Source organism: Rattus norvegicus, chromosome 19, assembly GCF_021556685.1.
Source record: "Rattus norvegicus strain SHRSP/BbbUtx chromosome 19, alternate assembly SHRSP_T2T, whole genome shotgun sequence".
In the NCBI taxonomy this organism is placed as follows: Eukaryota; Metazoa; Chordata; class Mammalia; order Rodentia; family Muridae; genus Rattus; species Rattus norvegicus.
Window position 1 is genome coordinate 53,753,573 of NC_141552.1, and position 20,649 is coordinate 53,774,221.

The 20,649-nt window shown below is 48.9% G+C and overlaps 1 protein-coding gene and 1 long non-coding RNA gene across 3 annotated transcripts in view; one reads left to right on the top strand and one right to left on the bottom strand.

Moving 5' to 3' along the window:
• Vac14 (VAC14 component of PIKFYVE complex) overlaps positions 1–20,649 on the top strand; it is a 101,183-nt gene that overhangs the window by 57,003 nt on the left and 23,531 nt on the right. For both annotated transcript variants that reach the window (XR_015643389.1, NM_177930.3), the window contains 1 exon segment: positions 5,037–5,169. Coding sequence is in view for 1 of the 2 variants with exons in the window: in NM_177930.3 (NP_808791.1) it covers positions 5,037–5,169 (133 nt within the window). In the remaining variant the exon portion in view is untranslated.
• Positions 1,373–19,832, bottom strand: LOC147999458 (uncharacterized). Its single transcript, XR_015644154.1, has 2 exons — positions 19,614–19,832; positions 1,373–2,273 (listed from the first exon to the last, which is right to left on the bottom strand). It is a non-coding gene; the product is annotated as an uncharacterized LOC147999458 (long non-coding RNA).

Here is a 20,649-nt window from a genome sequence, read left to right on the forward strand (position 1 = left end):
CTGCCGACAGCACAACCAGATGAACAAGAGCCAGAGGTGGACGGAAGAGGCTGGTGGAGGCACTTGAGCTGTCCCCTGGGAGGTGCAGGCTGCAGTGAGGCAGAAATCAGTGCAATCACACTCCTGGGGCCAGTTTGTTCCTCCCCCTCCCTCAGCCCTCAGCCCTGGCCAAGAACCATTCGGTTCTGCATAGGGTAGGTGACTCAAGAGGACACTGAGTCAGATTACTGGGACCTGAAGATTCTTTAGATGATTCTTAAACACAAAAGACAAAAGGACAGAGAAGGCAACAACATGGTAGGAGATCCAAGAAGAGAGTTCAAGATGCAGCAGCAGAGAGAGACATGGCAGGCTCTCTGAAGAAAACCGGTGTCCAGGTGTCAGAAGAGGGAGGCCTTTTATACCTTTTTAGGATGAGGGAGAAGTTTATCTCAAAGGTCTGCACCAGAGCTCTCCTATTTGCCAGACAGCAGCAGGGAAGGGGTGCAGAGCAGGGTGGGCACCTCTTTGATCTAAACTCACTTTTCAGGTGAGATGTGATGGCACAGACAGTGTCCCATCTGGGTCTGCTGGTTTCTCTGAAGGAAGGCCTGAGCAGAGAGGCCAGAATCTAACAGGCTTACAGGAGCCTTCTTTCTTGGGTTCTCCAGACAGCAGACCTAAAGGCTGCTGAGGTCAGAGGAGGTTGGGCAAAAGATAAAACTAAGGTAGAGAGAGCTCTCACAGACCCTGCCACTGTCACCAGTGAGCACTGACAGCTGCTCCCCTTTCTTGCCTGGGACTTGGACCTTGCATGGGTTCAATGTCTTCCTGCAGGTGAGGTTCTAAGGTCAGAAGTCCTGCTCCTGCACTCAATACAGACCAAGCTGGGGCTCTGGGTGGCTCCCCCTAAATTGCCCTGCCTAAGTTCCCATCTGAATGAGCATCTTGGGAAAGATACATGGCTCCAGTTGGGGAGAGTGGCATTTCCTGTGTTTGGTCTTTGGATAATGGGCTTACTTGAAGGACTGAGTCCACAGGTTTTCCCAGAGGATCCTGTTCCTAAGAACTAGAGTCACTTGTCCCATGTGCTTTCTATCTCTCCACTAAAGGCCACTACCATTTAGCTTAGGCACTGAGAGTCCATTTGGACCAATGAGAGCCCTTCCTAAGAAGAGCAGAAATGTTTCCAGGTAACCCCAAGCCATCTCTCCTGTTGTTTTTGGCCAGTCTGTTGGCTGAGATGGCGCAGGTCACAGATAACTCTTTCTCTTTCACCCTGAGCGCCTCAGCAGAATTCTGTGAGTTTGAGATCCTAATTCTCAGTGCATGTCCAGCCTGTTCTGCAAGGAATGAAAGCTCCACTCAGTGTGCCAGGACGAGAGATATTTGCTGACGTCACACTCACCCCATTTATTGAGCACAACGTGTGGCATGCATGACCCAGCACTATGTGTATTGTCTCAGTTATTGGGCACTCTTACTGCCCCTACTTACATTAAGAAACTAAGGTCAAACACCATGCTTGCACTTGATTTCCATGTCTCTGTGAGGCTGGAACTCCAGTGTTCCCAGAGTACCCAGCTCCTTAGGCCAGGGAGGACTTATTGATGGTTACTCTATTCATTGGTCCTTTTGTCCTTTAAGTACTTCGAAGCCTGGTGACCTTAGGCCTGGAAGTGGGATGACCCTGGAGTATACATAGAGAAGCAGGAAGGAGACAGAGATCCAGACAATGCAAAGATAGACACCCAGGAAAAGCTTACTGTTTGCTGGATTCCTGTTCATGTGCCTCTGGGAGTGTGGGTTAGGTAGCCAGGCATGACAGCCACCACTTAATTTATCTCCTGTGGGTGAGGATGTGGAGACAGGGGCTGCTGCTACAGCTGTGTCTTCAGCCACCTCTTCTAAGATCAGCCCCAGTTGATCTTAAATTCTTACTTGATCTGTAAGAATTTGACACAATTCTTCGAAATGGCCCCTATGGGCCAGGGAGCAGAGACTGTTTGCCATCCCAAAGTCACTCAGGACCAGGGCAGCCAGGCTGCCTTCAGCAGGACCCAGAACAAACAGCAGAAAGTTGAATGCAGCCTGCCCTTAAGCTGGCTTTTCTCTCAAGGCTCCCCGGTGCAGTTGTCTGGGAGGATGTTGTCTAGAAAAGTCTTGGGATTCAGGATGGCAGGGTTGTGTAGAGAGGTCTTGGGATTAAAGGTAGCAGGGTTCAGAGGTTATAGGGGTCTGTTGAGAGTCTGCGCAGTGATAATGACAGGTTTTTAAGGATGCAGCATCTGTAGCTGGGGAAAGGGGGAAAAAAAATGAAAAATGCCTTTTAGTTCCCAGCCACTTCCCTGTGAAGATCAAGAGAAAACACAAAGCAGGACTCCGGGGTTCTAGCGCCGCCATGGCCGTGGGACCACATCTCCTTTGGGAGATGCATTGTAATGCCCTGGTTGGCTTTTTTTACATTTTTTTATGCACTTGGCCTGATGCGTCTGCAGGCTCACATGTGTTTCCACAGCCAAATGTGATCCTCAAGGACCCCTGCATCGCCTACCTGACCTTTCAGGAAAAGAGGCTTCCAAACCAGAGAGGCCAGATCAGAAATTGACAGCATCTGCTGCCTCAGTTTGCCCTGTTTACCCTACTATCTCAAAAGCTTGAACAGCCAAAGGGGGAAAAAGGCATATTGGACTTAACCAAAATGTCAAGTTTATGGGACTGACAGTGTATCTCAGTGGCAGAAGCTCCCTAGCATGCATGCATGGGGCCTTGCAGCACCACAAAAGTTCTGTTTTGTTTTGCAATTTAACCTAGGACCTCGAACTCGGTAGGCAATTGCTCTTACCACCAAAGTATATCCCAGACCAAATCGTTTTGTTTCCGAGGATAGTATCAAAAAAGCAGACTGGAGATGTAGCTTTGTAGTGGAGCGTGTTCCTGACAAGAAGTGGGGGGAAACCCACAGAATAGGAGAAAATGTTTCTAAACCACCAACCTGATAAGAACCTCATATATGAAGAACTCTAACAACAATAAAAAGACAAGTAATTCAATTCTGAAAATAAGCAAAGGAACTTGAGTAGCTGAATCTATGAGATAAACATAGGCACCATAAATATCACCAGAGAACTACAAGTCAAAGCCCCAGTGAAACACCACTTTCCATCCATCCACTAGAGTGGCTACAGTGAAAGACAGTAGCACATGCTAGAGAGGATGTCAAGAAGGAAGAGCTCCGGTACAGCCAGTGCCTTGGCAGTCCGTCCCTCTGGACCCAAACAGTTTTATTCCTAGGGATAGCCAGGAGAAAGGAAAACCAGTCCATATAGAACTCACAACCGTTTACAGCAGCATTAGTTATAATAGCCACAGAGTGGAAACCACCAAGTACTCACCATTTAATGAATTAACAAATGCAATATGATATGTCCCTCATTCAGTGGTAAGAATGCATGAAGAGTAGATATATACAACCAAAATGAGCCTTGAATATATGCTGCATGAAAGAAGCCATTATGGGGTTCCATTTATTCATGCAGAATGTCCCAAATAGGCCAGTCCATAGAGATAAGGATTTGTTCTCGGGGCTTGGAGGAGAGGCTGGGAAATGAAACTAACAGGTGCAAGATTCCAGTAGAGGGGTAATTAAGGTATTCTGTAGTTAGTGGTATATTCTGTACAACTTTAAGAATATTCTGAGAACTTATTTATGGCATGCTTTGAAAGGCATACTTTATGGGGCAAGAATGAGGCTCTAATAAAGCTGTTATTTTTGACAAAGATGTCCCAATGTTGTCCCAATGGACAGACTATGAACCCTTACTTTTCAACACTGTGGTTAGGGCCCACCATGCATTAAAAGGAAGAGGGATCCTGTGGGATATGTGAGTAGCCTACACCAGAATAAGCCCAGCATCCCATCAGCCTTCCCCTTGTTCCCTCAGTGCTGGAAGCTTCACCCAAGTGCACATTGCGAGAGCCAGCCAAAGGCAAGGGTGTGAGGCTTTCATCTGAGGCATGTGAAAGCGATGCTGTCTGCATCACACAGCCAGCCCGGGCTTTGCAGGCTGGAGGAGTTCCACCTGAGAACACCTTTCTTTACCTATTTCCCAGTGCGAGGCGAGGCTCCAAACGTGTCACCTGTGTGCTTTGTGTTGGTTGTCCTTAGTCCAGTCATTGTGTGCACGGTTCAGTTCTTTTCTCAGCATTAGAGAAGGGATTTTTGTCTTATGCCCAAGAGAGCTGCCGGCCTTGTTAGCCATGGAGTAGTTGCACCTGTCTAACCTCTTTTTTGTTTGTTTTAGTCATTTGGGGTTTTTGGGGTTTGGTTTTTTTTGTTGTTGTTGTTGATGTTGCCTTGTTTGTTTGTTTGTTTGTTTTTGAGAAAGGGTCTCTCTACATAGCCCTGTCCTAGAGCTCACTACATAGACCAAGTTAGCCTCAAACTCCTAGAGATCACCTGTCCTGCCCTTGCCTCCCAAGGGTTGAGATTAAAGGCATGCACCGCCATGCCAAGCTGCCTAACTTCTTTATGCTCTGACTAGCCATTGTCCTTAACTGTGAGAAGCAAACCCCACATATACCTAATGTGTTGGGATAATGGGGAGAATTGTGCTCATTTGTTTTTATTTTTAAGATTTATTTTGAATTATGTGTGTGTGTAGCCATGTGTGGATATGATCACAGATTCCCATGGAGTCCAGATAGTGTTAGAGCCACTGGCATTACAGGTGCTCCTGAGCTGCCTGATGTTGGCGCTGAGAATCAAGCTCAAGTCTTCTGCAATCATGCCTGTAAGCACAAAGCCATCCCTCTAGGCCCTGCTTTGTTTTTATTGAGCACCTAATGGAGATCTTACAATGAGATGTTCATTAGGAGCAAACCAATAAACTGTATGTACACTTAGGCATGCCCACAAAATCCGTGCACACACACACACACACACACACACACACACACACACACAGAATGAATGCATTTACAATGGTATTGTATTCTATCTCATTACCCTGTAGACACACAATCAGATTAACTCTTGGCTGTTTCTTTCTCTACAGATACCAAAGGCTTAGAATGCTCTCCCTCCACGCCCACCATGAACTCCTACTTTTACAAGTTCATGATCAACCTTCTGCAGACATTCAGCAGTGAACGGAAGCTCCTGGAGGCCAGAGGCCCATTCATCATCAGGTCAGCCCTATATGTCACAGCTTTGAATGCCACTGTACATTGTGACAAAGTAGCCACCTGCTTTCTTTCTCTCTCCCCCTTTTCCTGGCTTCCCTCTTGACCAGTGGAATCAAAACCTCAAGGTAGTAGGGTTCTTAAATGTGGTTGAGAGTGCTTATGGGTCAGACAGTATTGGTGTGGCCACAAACAAGGAGCTGGGTAGTTCCAGCAGAGCCCCAGTTACACAGAGGACTTGAGGGCAAGAATGTACATGAAGAGTTCATTTTGCTATGAACCTAAATACAGAGTTTAGCAGGCTCATGGATCCTTCCTCCTCGTCCTCTGGGGCCCCAGTGTATTCAGCACAGCAGTCGGTTGCTGTCCAGAGCTGAGTCCTCTCAAGAACCGTGCTGAGATCTGTTTGAGAGGGCATCAAGACCAGCCTTCAGGCCAGTCCTTATTCTACCCAACACAGCCATAGAGGATCTCTTAATCTTGTTTGGCACAGAGAACCCAGTAGAGTGGTTTCTTCACCATACTCAGAAGTCAGTGAGGGGCTACATGTTGAGGAAGTGATGTGACCAGATTTCTGATTTGAAGGATTGCTGTGTTGGGAGAACAGGTTAGAAGGGCCAAGAAGGACAATCAGGAGGCTGTGGTCTAGCAAGACTGGCTGATTGTCAAGGGGGCGGACTGCAGGACAAACAAGGGGAAGGAGAGTCAGAAGGGCTTGCGGGTCCTGAGCCCTGGGCGAGTTATCAGAGAGAAGACAGTCACATGCTTGAGTCTGAGTTGCTTTGAGAACATCAAAGTAAAATGTCGATGCAGCAGTTTGATGCTTCAGAGAGAGACCTAATTCCAAGATGCAACATCTGGAAACAGACGATGCAGTCAGTCAGTCAGTCAGTCAACAGATAATTGCTCAGCTCCAGCCCTATAGAGTGTGCTTTTATAGTTGGTTCTGCCCTGTGGAGTTTTCATTTTTAGGGAGTAAGGAATCCGAGAGAGGGAAGGAGTCTGAGGTTGAGCCCTAAGAAGCTTCAGATTTGCCACTTGAAGAGGCTGAGAAGAGCCAGAAAGGTGGGAGGAGGAGGACGGAAGATGAATCCTGAGAAGATCTGGGAGCTGACACAGAAGCCGCTCAGCCTCAGAGTGAACCCAGGAGATGGGGACAGGACAGAAAAAGGGAGAAAAGGGAACTTGATGGAGGAAAACATGGGCTAGATTATAGTCAGAGAATGGAGCTGAAGACACCTTGGGAACTGGGCCAAAGAACTGACCCATAAAAAAGGACAGAGTAGCAGGAGGAAGGGGCTTCTGGTGTCTCGGTCCCAAAAGGTCATCCCTGTGCTGTGGGACAGGTTATCACCCCTTGGCACTCTGCACGTTTGAAGCCAGGTAATTCTTTGGGTGGAGCTCTGGGATGCTTCAACAGCATCCCTGGCCGATGCCCACCAGGTGCAAGCAGCACCTGCCCCACCTGCTTTGGACAATGCTCAGGGCCGGGCAGGCAGCGCAGCTGTAGAGCATCTGTCCAGTGTGCTTGAGACCCAGGAGCGTACCATTTAAGAACCTCTGTAGTCTAGAAATGGCTGAAATGGCAGTAGCAGTCAGCGAGTTCATGGTACACGTGGGTCCTTCAGCTTGCTGGCTAAAAGAGAAAAATCACTATGTTTTCTTCCCATGAAGTTGGACAGTTCCAGTTAAGAGATTGAAGCAGACATCAGAACAGTAGAATACCTCACATGAGTGACAGTTAATTTCATGTGGTTTTCCAGACTACAAAGGTGTCAGCACTCTTGATGAGCAGTCCTCCTCTGGTAGACTGAACCAGTGGAGAGAGGGAGCTTTGGAAAAGGTAGGAGTAGCCAGCTGCAGCTTGGAGCCTTGGGATGGAAGCTCAAGATGGTAGCCAGCATCCGCAGACTCAGCAGAGCAGAAAAGCAGGTGGCATGGACATGCTTAGGCCTCCTCCCTACTTAAGACTCCAGGAAGCTGATAACCATGGAGGCCACTGCCACATTTCTCTTTACAGACTTAAGGCCAGTAAGACTTTGCTGTCTTCTCAGTATCCCCTTAGTGTCTGGAAATGATAAGAATTCTCATTTTTGCTTAAGGGAGAGTGTACTGACTAGTATCGCTTGGAGCTGGGCTGCAAACTCCTTGCTCTGCTAATTTAGCATGCAGTATGCTGTCCCTCTGGGACCGCTTGGAGCCTCAAGGATTCCTCAACAGCTAGGGAACTGGGGCCAGCACTGCCTAGACCCAGTTCCTCAAATGGCTCAAGAGAAGGTTCCATAGGTCATCTCCCGTCCTCTGGGAACTTGGAATATCCAGCATGGTAGTTACTTGCTGTTCCAGAGCTGAATTCCCTCAAGAATTCCCTCAAGAAGGCAGTAAGCCCAACCTACAGGCCAGGCCTCACCCAACCCAGCACAACCACAGAGGGTCTTTTACCCCTGGCACTGACACCACAATCCTTTACTATGGTCTCCCCTTGGCCTTTGCTCTAGCTATCCTGTTTGTCTGCCACCATACCCAAAAGACAGCCTTCAGTACCCTGAGAGCCTGCTGTCTTCTAAGCCACTGCCCAACCACTGCCAGTTCCCTAGTCTGTCTCAGATACCCAGTGTGAGCTCTGAGAATACACAGGTCAGAATTTGGCATCACAGACATGCAGCTGCTATCCCAGCACTGGGGAAGCTGCCGCAAAAGCATTGCTGTGAGTTCAAGGCCAGCCTAGGCTACATAGTGGCCCAAGCAAGCTTGGTCTACCCTGGCTTAGTCGGTTAAGTACATGCTTCACAAGCACAAGGACTTGTTTATATCCCCAAAGCTGACTTAAAAGCAAGGTGTGGCAATGTGTACCTGTTACTCTAGCGTTTGCGGAGGGGATGGGTAGATCCCTGAAACTCACTGACCATCTGGCCTGGATGAATTGGTCAGCTTCAGCTTCAATGATAGATCTGGTGCCAATAGATAGATAAATAAGTAAATCTGGAAAGCACTCAAGAAAAGATACTAGACATTAACCTGGACCTCTTCATGTCAATGGAAAAAAAAACAGCATGAAGGACAGCTAATGGCACACATACTAATGGAGCCACAGGCCCGATGAGGAACACAGTAGATGGTTTCTCAGGCCCCTCCTTCAGCTCCTCAGTCGCTCCTCTTGGTCTCTAGTTCTACCCACTGACAAAGATAAAAGGCTCCTGTGAACAAGTTAGATGTCATTATTGGGACAGTGGGCCCAGGGCAGCTGCCCTTTGTAGGAAGACAAAGGCATCCAGAGCTCTTGAAAACAAATATCTGGTGGATTCTCACTACTGAGGGAGAGAAACCATTTTCTTCAGTTGCCTCACCCCACAGTTTCCCAGAGTGGGAAACACCATCTTGATATGGAACTGGAGTCAGGAATGGAAGACCAGAACTCCAGCTTGTTCTCCTGTCCACTCAGCTCCTTACCTTGTAGATGTAGTCATTTAGACCACGAATTGAGATGAGGATGGTGCAAATTCTCATCTTCCAGACAGCCTCACAGGCCTGAATCTGGGTCTAGGCCCTTTCCTTGGTTTGGTTGAGGGAAGTTGAGGCAGTGCAGCCCGCAGTTTGAAGAAGATGGCAGGAAAGGGCCAGGTACCCCAAACACTCGCACAGTCTCGAAGCCTAAGGAGGTGTATGGCTTTTGGAGTAAGGCTTCGGTTCTGTCTTCGTTAGGATTGCTACTACTGTGATGGAACACAGCAGACCAAAACCAACTAGGAAGGAAAGGGTCTATTTCGGTTTACACGTCCATATCACTGTTCCTCACTGAAAGTAGTCAGAGCAGGAATTCACACAGGGCAGGGACTTGGAGTCAGGAGCCAATGTAGAGGCCATGGAGGAGTGCTGCTTACTGACTTAATCCTTATGGCTTGCTCAGCCTGCTCTCTGATAGAACCCAGGACCACCAGCCCCAGGGTGAGCTACCCATGATGGGCTGCGCCCTCCCCCATCAATCACTAATTAATGCTTGCCTACAGCCCAGTCCTTCAGCAGTATTTCCTCATTTGAATTCCCTCCTCTCCTGGGGCTGGGGATTTAGCTCAGTGGTAGAGCACTTACCTAGGAAGCGCAAGGCCCTGGGTTCGGTCCCCAGCTCCGAAAAAAAGAACCAAAAAAAAAAAAAAAAAAAAAAAAGAATTCCCTTCTCTCAGATGACTAGCTTGTGTTAAGTTGGCATAAAAACTAGCCTGCTAGCACAGGTTCAAATCCCAATTTCTCTTGGTTATAACCTTTGTAACCATATGACATGCTTCCAGGTCCTTCTTGCTTCGACCATAAAAGATACATGTTTGGGTTTCTGTTTGTTTTGGTTTGGTTTTTCAAGATAGGGTTTCCCTCTGTAGCCCTGGCTGTCATGGAACCCACTCTGTAGACCATGCTGGCCTCGAACTCACAGAGTTTAACCTGCCTCTGCCTCCCGAGTGCTGGGATTTTTAGAGACATGTGCCACCACAGCCCAGCTAAAAACAAATGTTATTAGTACCTGTCTAGCCATTCTGTGAGGAAAAGGAAGTGCTCTTCAGCCCCTGACATGAGCTTGGCCTCCATTTCCCTTCATGGCCTGTGGAGAATGGGAACAGGCTTCATGGGAGGATGGGATAATTGAACCTTGTGTCCTAAAGCTAGCTTTGTCACCCCAGTGCACAGGGCATCCACCAGCGCCCAGCCCAGCCCCACTAAACCAACTCTGTCTAAAGTAGGTGTTGGTGTGCATTGCCCTCTCCGGTCTCTTCCCACCCTTCATGCTAATGCTAACTGAACAAGCCCAGGCCTTGTCTGCCTGTGAACCACCCCACTTATACACAGGAGAAAAGGAAAGGAGGGAGAAAAGCTAGCCTCTTTGATAAGCTGTGATATGAACTCTGGCGTAACCCAACAGCTGTGATCTTTACAAGCCTGCTTCTGTGCTGGGAAGTAGCAAGTCTGAAGACACTCCACTCTGCCTGCCAACAGGGCCTCTGGCCAGCGTCCTTTGGCTCCATCAACTGTGTTTCCCCTCCTCTTCCTCCCTGCTGCCTTGCAAAGAGCACTTGCCAGAGAATGCTTTCATTTTTAACAAGCCTCTGTGTACTGTGAATGCAAGGTCTGCAGCTTGACCGCCCAGTTGATGGTAGATGACTCTCAAGCACCCTCCCCGGGACAGGAGCACTGCTAGGATGAGGTCGGTATCTTGAGAGAATGAGCCGAGACCCAAGTAGGAAAGGAACACAGTCATGGGACTTCCTTCCAAGACCCAGAGCCCAGAGACACCCAGCTTGAAGGTCCTCCATTCTGGTCCTGCTCTCCGACCCAATGCAGATAGGCATGGGAGCCCCTCCCAAACATCCCTAGCTCATGCTCCTACTGATTACCACTGCCTTCCTAGGCCCTGGGTTTGCATATAAGCCCTGTGCCAGAAAGACTGGCATAGTAGAATTGGCCACTGAGGTAGGTAGTGGAGCCAGGCAGAGGCAAAGGAGGAGGAGGGTGTCAGGAGAAACCACTCTTTATTTCTATAATTGGAGGATTCCACAAGCAGTTCATATGGGTTAGCACCCCGCCCACTCCAAGCTCAATTCCCTCCTACCCTCAGGATCCTCCAAGTATTCCCCCAGTCTCTGGAGTCCCCTTTCCTAGGGGCACCCTCCTCTTCAGCTTGTGACTCTTTATAGTCACCACCTACCTGTCGGGGACAAGCCCCCAAAAGCCAACATTGTGGTATGCTGAGGAAACAAAGAGTCAGGAATCCCTGTCCTGGTTAAACTGTCATTTCAGAAAACCACACTTGGCTCCCGGGTCCCCGCCTCCAAGAGTGGTGTGAGGGACTCCAGCCACCTCTTCCCGGTCCCCTTTAAAGGGTGGCCTTCGTTTTTTGAAAACAAAAACAAATCGCCACAGCAAACACACACCAGTCTGAATGTGCCTGGGAGGACAGACCCTGAGCCTCCTACTGGGACTGCAAGTGGAGTTCGCTCTTCCATTAGTTTGCAGCCATATTGAGTGGGTCCCCAGCTGAGGGAAGGAGACAGGACATTGACCAAAACTGGAGGAAACCTTGTAACAGCCAACACCTGCTTAGAAGAAACATCTCTTGCCAGCTTTAATTAAAGTCTGCCCGGCTCCTAGTATGAATCTTCTAGTTTTTCCTATTTGTGCCCCCTCCTGACCCTGGGGCTGGGGAAGTGATATTCTTGTTTTGGAGAGCGTGCAGCAGAAGCCACTTTGCATAACCAGCCCTCAACTTGAGAGCTAAGTGGAAACAACTCTGTGGTAGTAGGAGTGCCCTGTGAGAAGGCTGTCTTCTTTTTTGGAAATGGAAACCACATGTGATGGGCCTTGTTAGGCTAGGCTGGGGTTGATTAGTTCCTCCTGGGGCCTGTGGGAGGAGCAGAGCACTGTCCAGAGGGAGCCTGGGACTTCCAAGAGCAGCACCCCCATGTGCTCTGAACAGGGCTGTGTTAAAGAGCACAGAGCACAGGCAGAAGGAGCCATGTGTCCTTGACGGTAGCCCTGGTTAAAACAGCCCACACTGCAAAGCTCCCCACAAACCAACTTACATGCTGCAGTTTCCAGGAAGCCTATAGGAGAGGAAGATTCAGCAGCAGATTGGGGAAAGTTGCTCAGCCCACTGTGTAGTATTGAGCTCCTTACCATGGGGATGTGGCACCTGCGTGGCCCCCATCCAGCCTCTCACACAGTACCTACTTATAGCCTATACACCTGAGATCTCAGCCCCACAGCCAGGCAGCTGGCAGGACTGTGGTGACTATAAAGAATGGTTTTCAGGGGCTGAAAACTTGATAACAAATTCAGTCTGAAGCTTGTGAGCTTGTTTCCAGATGGACTTACAACACTCTCGGGATCTGTTTAGACTTTGCCTAAGTGTGCCAGGAAACTTACAGAGTTTTGACATTGATAACTCAGATAGCTTGGTGAATTAGCAACCACTAAAAGTGTGTTGCTGTATAGAACCTTAAAAAAAATTAATAGCAGGTTTGGAATTGGCCACTGGAAGTCATGTGGCATCCTCCTGCTTTCCTGAGAGCCAGGACAGAGAGATGGGATCCTTAGTTTCCAAGTGCTTGTAAACTCCTGGAAAGACAGGTCCAGAAACATCCTGTCCATCCATTGTATGGTGAGTTCCTTTTCTCCTGCTATCAGATGTGCACACACTTCCTGGGGCTGCCTTTGAGACAGACCCTTAGGAAGTTCTCTCTTGTCCTTCATGTGATTGCTCTTAGCTCCTAGGGTTATTACAGAGCCCCTAGTGAGCCCTGACTAGTGTGTGTGTGTGTGTGTGTGTGTGTGTGTGTGTGTGTGTGTGTGTGAGAGAGAGAGAGAGAGAGAGAGAGAGAGAGAGAGAGAGAGAGAGAGAGACCTCCAAACCAGTTGCCCCTTACAGAAAAGGAGAGGCCTTATCTTAGAACATAGTTGATGATAGCCCTGGAAAGGGCTTGGCCTGGGGGAACTGAGGTGCCAGAGACCCTGCCTCAGACAGTGACCATAGAAGGCAGTCCACAGGGAAGGTCAGGCCAAATGCCTCTTCATAATGAGGGTGAGAAAATCCACCAAAGAGGCCGTTGGGATCTGAAGTGAACGGTGAACTTTCTGTAGCGTTGTCTCAGCCCTCAGGACATTGTAGGCTTTGTTTGTTATTGTTGTCAGCATCTTTTCTTAATGTCCCTGTAACAGAGCATTGACCCCACTTCCTTCACTCTCAGACTTGGAGTATGATCTGCAGGAATATGGACCCCAGAGCTAAGGTTTCTTCCAAGATGTGGGAACTTGAGTACAAGAAAGGGAAAGTGATTGACAGGATAATGAGCCAGATACCTGGAAGCACCAGCCATGATCACTAGCAGGCAAGCTCAGTGACCCTGTGCTGCCTCAGAGCTCCTCCCAGGAGCACCAGTCAGCCCACAGAGCCCAAGAGGCACACCTGGAAGGATCCAGAACATCCCTGATGTTCCTCCCAGAGAAGTGCAATGGCTCTCCCACACGGTAGGCAAAGCAAGCCTGAAAGCCCACATCTCTCCATTTCCACACCAGGGCCAGACTCCATGTCAGCTAAACTGGTTCCCCTTTTCACAGAGCAGAGACTTTCTTAGAGAATGGCTGGCACTGACCTTTGGCAGGCCTGGCCTTGGGAACCATGGTACTGAACTCCACCAGGATTCTGGGAGGAGCTTAGCTATTTTTCAGAAGCAACTGCTGTCTGCTCTGGTAGCATCCTCCAGTGTGCAGGTTGTCAGCCCACAGAGCATCCACACAGAGACCCTTCTGACAGGACGCCTTCAGGTTCTTCATGACCTTCCTTGACTCTGTTAGCTGCCATCCTTTCAGGCAAAAGTAAACGCTCAGTTGATGTGTCTTTCCCAGTCTGTCTCCTAGGCCCCTGAACCTCCACACTGCCCTACCCCACTCTGTCTTTGGTGAGTCAAGCTAATCTCAGACCTCTCTGACACTTTGACAGTGAGTGTTTCTCTTGTCAGAGTCTCCCTAACTGTTGCTCGGAGGAACACATCTCATCCCTTCCTGCATCATTTATTTTCCCCTGGCTTATCAGTTGCTTGGGCCTCCACATTAGCCCCTCTCCTTTGAGGTAGATTCAAGGGAAGTCAGGTCAGATTACATGTGAGGTTTGCTTTGAGCCTGGGCTCTCATTCCTACCATCCAGATGCTGCCTTTTGAAGAGCAAAGTATTTGCCTCTTTCTCCACATCCTCCAAAAGGGCTCTGCACCCATCCCGAGCTCCATGCACATGTCTGCTTTACTTCAGCCTGTCATCAGTCAGTCCGTGTCCTCAGGCATGTTCTCCTTGTGCTAGAACACTGTATGCCTAGCCCGTCCTGAGAATGCCCAGCCCTCTGACTGTCCCAAAGAATAGGATTTGGAGATTCCATCCTGTGCCAAGAAGCTCCAACTTGATTTCAGCTTGATCTTGCTATTTCCGGAAAAGCTACCTCCATTTCTTTTTTTTTTTTTTTTTTTTTTTTTCTGGAGCTGGGGACCGAACCCAGGGCTACCTCCATTTCTTAACCACACTTTCGCCTCATTTTTGTGGGTTGGTCTTTCTTCCCTCTCCTGCCTGCATTACAGTCTTTTCTCCTTCTATTCTATGATACCTTTCGTGAGTATAAATTTTAAGAGAAATATACCACTAAAAAGCACAGGAGCCAGACATGTGACGTGTGGCTGTAATCTAGTACTTAGGAGGCTGACAGGAGGATTTTGAGTTCAAGGGCAACCTGGCCTACATTGAGCCGGTATATAAAAGAGAGGTGTATTGTGACTTAGCTAATCTTCACTAGTTGTCCCATGCATGGCATTAACATTCAAATGAGAACTACAACCCTCTAGCACTGACCACTCCCTTCATGTGTTCTACAAGTATCCACCTCCCTGCTCTTCCCCAAGGAGCCCCTCCCAACCTCCTGGAGGTTCTAACCATCACTTATATTTTGTGTTCTCTTAGAAAGCCTGGCTTCTTTCAGTCACACTGAGATTGTGCAGTTCCTGTTTTGGCTGTATCAGTAGTTCACGTTTCCATAGGGTCTTCCACTCTCAAGACACCATACTTTATTATACCCTAACACGGGTGGGCTTATAGGTTCCTTTCAGTCGGTGTGATTCAGAATCATGGTGGACGAATGTCCTTGGGCATGTCTTTCCGGGTACATACATACATACACACACACACACACACACACACACACACACACACACTTGTGAGGTTTATACCTAGAAATTGTGGGACTGCATGTGGACGTGCATTCACAGTGTCTAGGAGGTGCTTTGGAGAGTGCTTGCACCCCCTTCTCTGGTGGTACAGGTGTACTCTTAGTCACATTGCCTAAAGATTGATGGAGCTGAGCACTTACAGCTCATTTGCTTTCTGGACATCTTCCTGTGGTGAGCCTGCTCATGTCACTTCTCCAGTGTGTTTCTTACTGATTTGTGGAAAGGTCTTCATCTGCCTACCCAACATGCATACACCGCAGTTACTCATTCTGGCATGCCTTACACTTTTAATATCTAGGTCCTTTACAGTTGGCATATTTAGTGATTTACTTGCTCTCATGGGGTTGAGGGACTCCTAAGACCATCCCATAAAGCTGCCCATTTCCAGCTTATGCTTGTGAGGTATTTGCTGTGAGCTGGACACAGAGCTCAGTCATCTAAAACTCACAGGCATTATTTCTTTGCTCAGACCAAGGATCCAGAAAATACATAAGGGTCCATCATCCTTGTTTGGTTTTTTTAAGTCAGACACATGGCTACCATGGCAAGCCATCATGTCTCAAGAAGGTCATGGTCTAGGGGAGACTGGTGTAAACAGTGTCATGTGTGTCAAGTAGGAACAAGAGTGGGCTGTGGGATTCTGGAAGTAGCCTAAGGAAATCCCACACAGAATAGGGAATGACTTATCGCCAAGCAAAAGGACAACTTCCACTGCAAGATGCTGGGCCATCCAGAACATATGGCTACCTTCCTGAACAATGGGTTTCTATACAATTTTTGCCAAGGTAGGAATTGAACCCAGGGCATTTCACATACTATGGGCTTTCCCACTGAGCCATTCTCCCAACCCTGAATTTGGGCATGTTCATGAGTGTATACATGGGTGTAGGTATGCATACTACATGCATGGAGGCCAGAGACCAACATCAGCTATCTTCTGCTCTCCACTTTTCTTCTATTAAGACTGAGTCTCTCAAGGAATGTGGAGCATATGAATTGTATGGACTGGCTACTGACCAAGCCACAGGGATCCTACTGTTGTGTCTGCTCCCCGTCCTTATTCCAGCCCCCTGTTCTAGCGCGTACTGCCATGCCCAGCTTTTAAATGTATTTAATCTGGTTAGTTTGGTTTGGTTTGCATTTTTAGAGGCAGTGTCAGGCAGCCCAGGCTGACCTTGAACCTCTGGTCTTCCTGCCACCACCTCCCTCCCAAGTGCCCTGTTGCTTGTGAGGATTAATGAGAAATAATAGAGGTGAGCCTCATGCCAGAGCATGGTGTCAGGAGTAACTGCCGTGCTCGTAGCAGCCAACAAGTCTCAGGGGTGGCTGGGTATTCTCATAGCTGAGCCAACCCTCACTGCCTTCCTGCCCCTTCTGCCCCCTTGGCCTCAGCTCATTGGCTTGATTTTTTTTTTTTTTTTGTCACAGAATCTATCTCTGTCTGTCTGTCTCTCTCTGTCTGTCTCTGTCTCTCTTTTTTGTCTGTCTGTCTCTCTCTGTCTGTCTCTCTCTCTCTCTCTCTCTCTCTCTCTCTCTCTCTCTCTCTCATATCCTGTCTGTCCTGGAAACTTGCTGTATAGACCAAGCTGGCCTCAAACTCACAAAATGCTCCTGCCTCTGACATTCCTGAGTTCTGGGGTATAATATCACGCTCAGTTTTAGCCTTGAGTTTTAAAAAATAAAACTACCCAGTAAGATGGCTTAGCTGACAGCCTGAATTGTCCCCAGACCCAGGATCCATCTGACCCCAACCTGCACATGGACTGCCTCCCTCTCTTTTCCCTCCCCCTTCCCTCCCTCTCTCCCTCATATATACATGCAATGGGAATAAAAAAGATTTTTGAAAAATAAAATGATGGCCAGAAGATAGCTAGGCAGGTAAAGGTGTTTGCTATGCAAACCTGGTGATCTGAGTTCAATCCCTGGAAGCCACAAAATGATGAAAGCCATGGCACATGCGTTCACACATATACATCACATACCTACACACAAAATAATAATAAATTAATAAAGACATGGGGCACATTGGCACACACCTGTAATCCCAGCACTCAGGAGACTAGCAAAAGAGGATCGTGAGTTCAAAGCCAACCTAGTCAAAGAAAGACCATAGCCCCACCCCTAAAAATTTTTTTTTTTTCCGGAGCTGGGGACCGAACCCAGGGCCTTGCGCTTCCTAGGCAAGCGCTCTACCACTGAGCTAAATCCCCAACCCCTAAAATTTTTTTTAAATACAGTTAGTGTGCAAGTGGAGACAGAGTTGGTTTATTAAAAGCCTCAAAGACTAGAGCCACATCCTGCCCCCAAACTAGGCCTCCCTCTTCACAGCTGACTGGCTCATCGTTCTCCTATCAGGCTCCAGCTGCATGGCAGCATGGTTCACTCCTCTCTTCTCAGTACCAAGGCCATCAGCAGCTATCCTAGGCTTGACTTCATCAGACCAATGTGACCAGAGAGCACCAGAACCTTACTGGTTCTTTGCCCACCCTTGGGTGCAGAAGGCTATGTAACCATCCTGGGCACAGGTGAGGAGGCATCCCCAACGACCCTGTGGTCTAGATTCAAATGCCAACTTCAGGGGAGTGGCAGCAAGGCCACAATGGTACTGACAGGAGGGACTTTCCCCTACTCCCAACAGCTGTGCATTCCATCCCTCCAAGAGAGCAGAGTGGAGTAAAGCAATGTGTCTGACCCAGAGATCTCACACACACCCCAGGCATAGCATGGGAGCAGGCAGTAAGGTAGTGGCCAGGGTATGTGGGCAGCACACATGGAAGGCCAGTGCCTCCCCTTTTACTAGCAGAATTATACCTGGTAGAGACTGGAGGCACTCGTGCTAGCAGAACCAACTTCATGCTCCTTCCCACATTGTCCCCCCCCCCCCCCCGCCGCCGCCATGAAAGCCACAGGCATTACTGAAGAACATACATCAAGAGTCTCAAGCAGCAGCCAGAGAGTCCTTAAGGGTCAACTGGGTTCTTGTTAGTAAATCTGTGTGTGCAAGTGCATGCATCCCATGGTGTGTGTGGAGGTCAGAGATTAACCTTGAGTTTAAGTCCTTGTTGCCACCTTGCTTTTTAAGCCAAGCTAACTGACCTGTGAGCTTCTGGGGATTCTCCTGTCTCCATCTCCCCTTTTAGCAGAGGAGTGCTGAGATTACAGTTACATTTAAGTAACCAATTACTTGTGCCTAGCTGGGATGCCCTCACAGCCCCACCCTCCACAGCCCCACAGTCCCAAGGAAGATGTGTGCAGCATCCAGGGAGTCTGAGAGCCTGCGTAGTTGAAGAAGATCGAGCGCCTACCTTGCTAGAGGCAGGATCAGAGATTCCTTCAGTACAGCAGTGTGTTAGTGCTATGAACACCCCAGGCCCCATGCCAGCTCTGAACCATAGTGCCTGCCTGAACCAAGGTAGCCCTCGTAGCATAGGTAAACAACTGGCAAGAAAGAAATGCCACCCAGCGTGTGATCCTTCTCTGGTATGGTGGTGTTGACAGGGTGCAGTTTCAGGCCAGTAGGAAAAGGGTGCCCCACAGCTTCCACAAAGCTAGGAAGCTGTGACCTGGATCTGATGTTTTCTCAAAGCATAAAAGTGCCCTAGTTTCTCTCTTCAGGCTTCGGTGAAGCTGTGCCAAGATTGGCTCTTAAAGGCTGCCTGAAGTGGTTTGGAGCCAGAAATCTATAGAGCCAGTGCATTTGTGACCTTGTTGAAAGTGCTTACTGGGAAAATCTAGGAATGCGGTGGTGGGGCACTGCTTTAATAAATTTAAAGGAAAAATCATTTGGTCCATCCCCACTCCCATTCCTAGCCCCACCTCTTTTCCCACCTGACTGCTGACTCCAGCCCCATAGCATCCATGTCTCATTCATCCATACCCTTCCCCCACCTCCAATCCCTCACCATCCCCCATGCATCAGTAACGAAAATACCAAGTGGGTAAAAATAAGGAGCCCAGTGACAGCCCTGGAAAATAGGCCACAGCTGTCAAGCCAGGCAAGAGCCCTCGGTCTGAGGATGAAACTGCTGGGAGCAGGTGTCATAGGCCCACCCCAGCTCTGTGAGGGCAGATGAGAATCTACCTGGCATCCAGTAAGGTGCAGCGGCTGCTGCTAGCCCAGAAAGCACCAAGCAGCTATTCATCACTTAGCAAGCCTGCCTTGTGTACTCACAGTGTCAGGCCTGGTGCCCACTGAGGTTAGTCATGGTCACAGCAGTAGCCTCACAGCATGATAGTGCCCTGTAGGAGCAGAGGGGGTGGGGCTAGGGTGCACAGGGAGTGGAAGAACCCAGGAAAGCTTCCAGAAGAAAATTTTGTCTAAGCTGAGACATGAAAGGTCCCTAAGAACCCAGTGGGAGTAGGAAGGCAGGGTCACTCTGACCCTGCTCTGAGTCCACGGCTGGAGACTGAAAGGAGCAGGAACCCAGAAGTGAGGGCAGTGCAGGCTGCTTCACAAGTGATTCTACAGTACCCGGTGAGCCACTAAAGGGCCAGAGCTGGCTCAGAAAAGTCCTCCTCCCCACAGGGAATTGGGGGAAAGGGGGTGGGAGGAGTGCCTGAGTCCAGAGGCACTCTGAATTACAGGTATGCATGAGTGAAAAATTGGCTTCCTCTCGTGCTTTTAGAACTTCCAGTGAATCAGAAGGCATGTGGGGCCCAGAGCCTGTCGGGAGAAAGTTGAAAGAAATAGAGGGACTCACCCGTCCACTGTGACAGCTGTAGCCTTTCACCCCACTCCCTGCTGTCATCATCAGAAAACTCCAAAGGTTATTCAGGAAGGCGATGCAGGCAGCTTGCTTGACAAGGACATTGCTGCACTGCAGCCAGTTCTGTGTTCCTGGGAGAGGTGATTTAAGCAGACTATGTGAACTAAGTTAAAGACCTTTGTGCTCCAGGCATGTGGCACCTGTCATGTGACTGTTGAGGGATGCTGCTTCCATCAGATCGCTCCAGGTCCCATAGAGTTTAGACTTTTCTTTACCCAGTCATCTGCCCTGAGGAAGGCCATTTCCTTCCTCTGCCATGGGCTGAGTCCTTTCTCGCCTGTCTCTCATTTCCTGAAGAAGACCCCTCCCACTTCTGTTGGAAGCCTAGCCCTAATAGTTGGCAAGTCCCAGAGTTCCCTTCCTTCCACCTGCCCTTGTAGCCTGACAGACCGCCCCAAAGCAAACTCTCTGGCTTCTTGACCTTGTCTATCCTGTCCTGGGAGAAGCCTGAGGTAGAGAAATGACTGCCCTCCCATTCCTTCTCACTCACCAGGCTGTGTGTAATGTGCAGAGCAAAGCTGCTACCTGAAGCCCAGCCCCTCAGAACAGTGGACCGGCCCAGTGTCACAGCCAGAAGAGACGTTCGTGGAACAGCTGTCAAGTGTTCCCTGTCTCTGGCTTGACTCTGGGGAGGTGGGTCATAGCCTGTCTCACTCCTGTGGTGTTCTAAGGACCGTCTTAATGTCTTCACAGTGTACAATCAGGGTCCCTTCTTCAGGCTGCTAACTAGTGTCCAGCTACAGAAAGACAGGCATTAAAGATGTAGCCATGGGTCAAGCAAACAGACAAGAGGCAATTCTGTCCAACCCATGGTTTGTGACCTTAATGGGCTGCCTCCCTCAGATGTGACCTCATGATTATCCCCTCTGCCACCCATTCTCGGTTACCCTTGACTTGGCTCTTACCAACCACCTAAAAAGTACATCTGGATGGGCAACCCAAGACCCCTGAAGTTTAAAATTACAGGAAA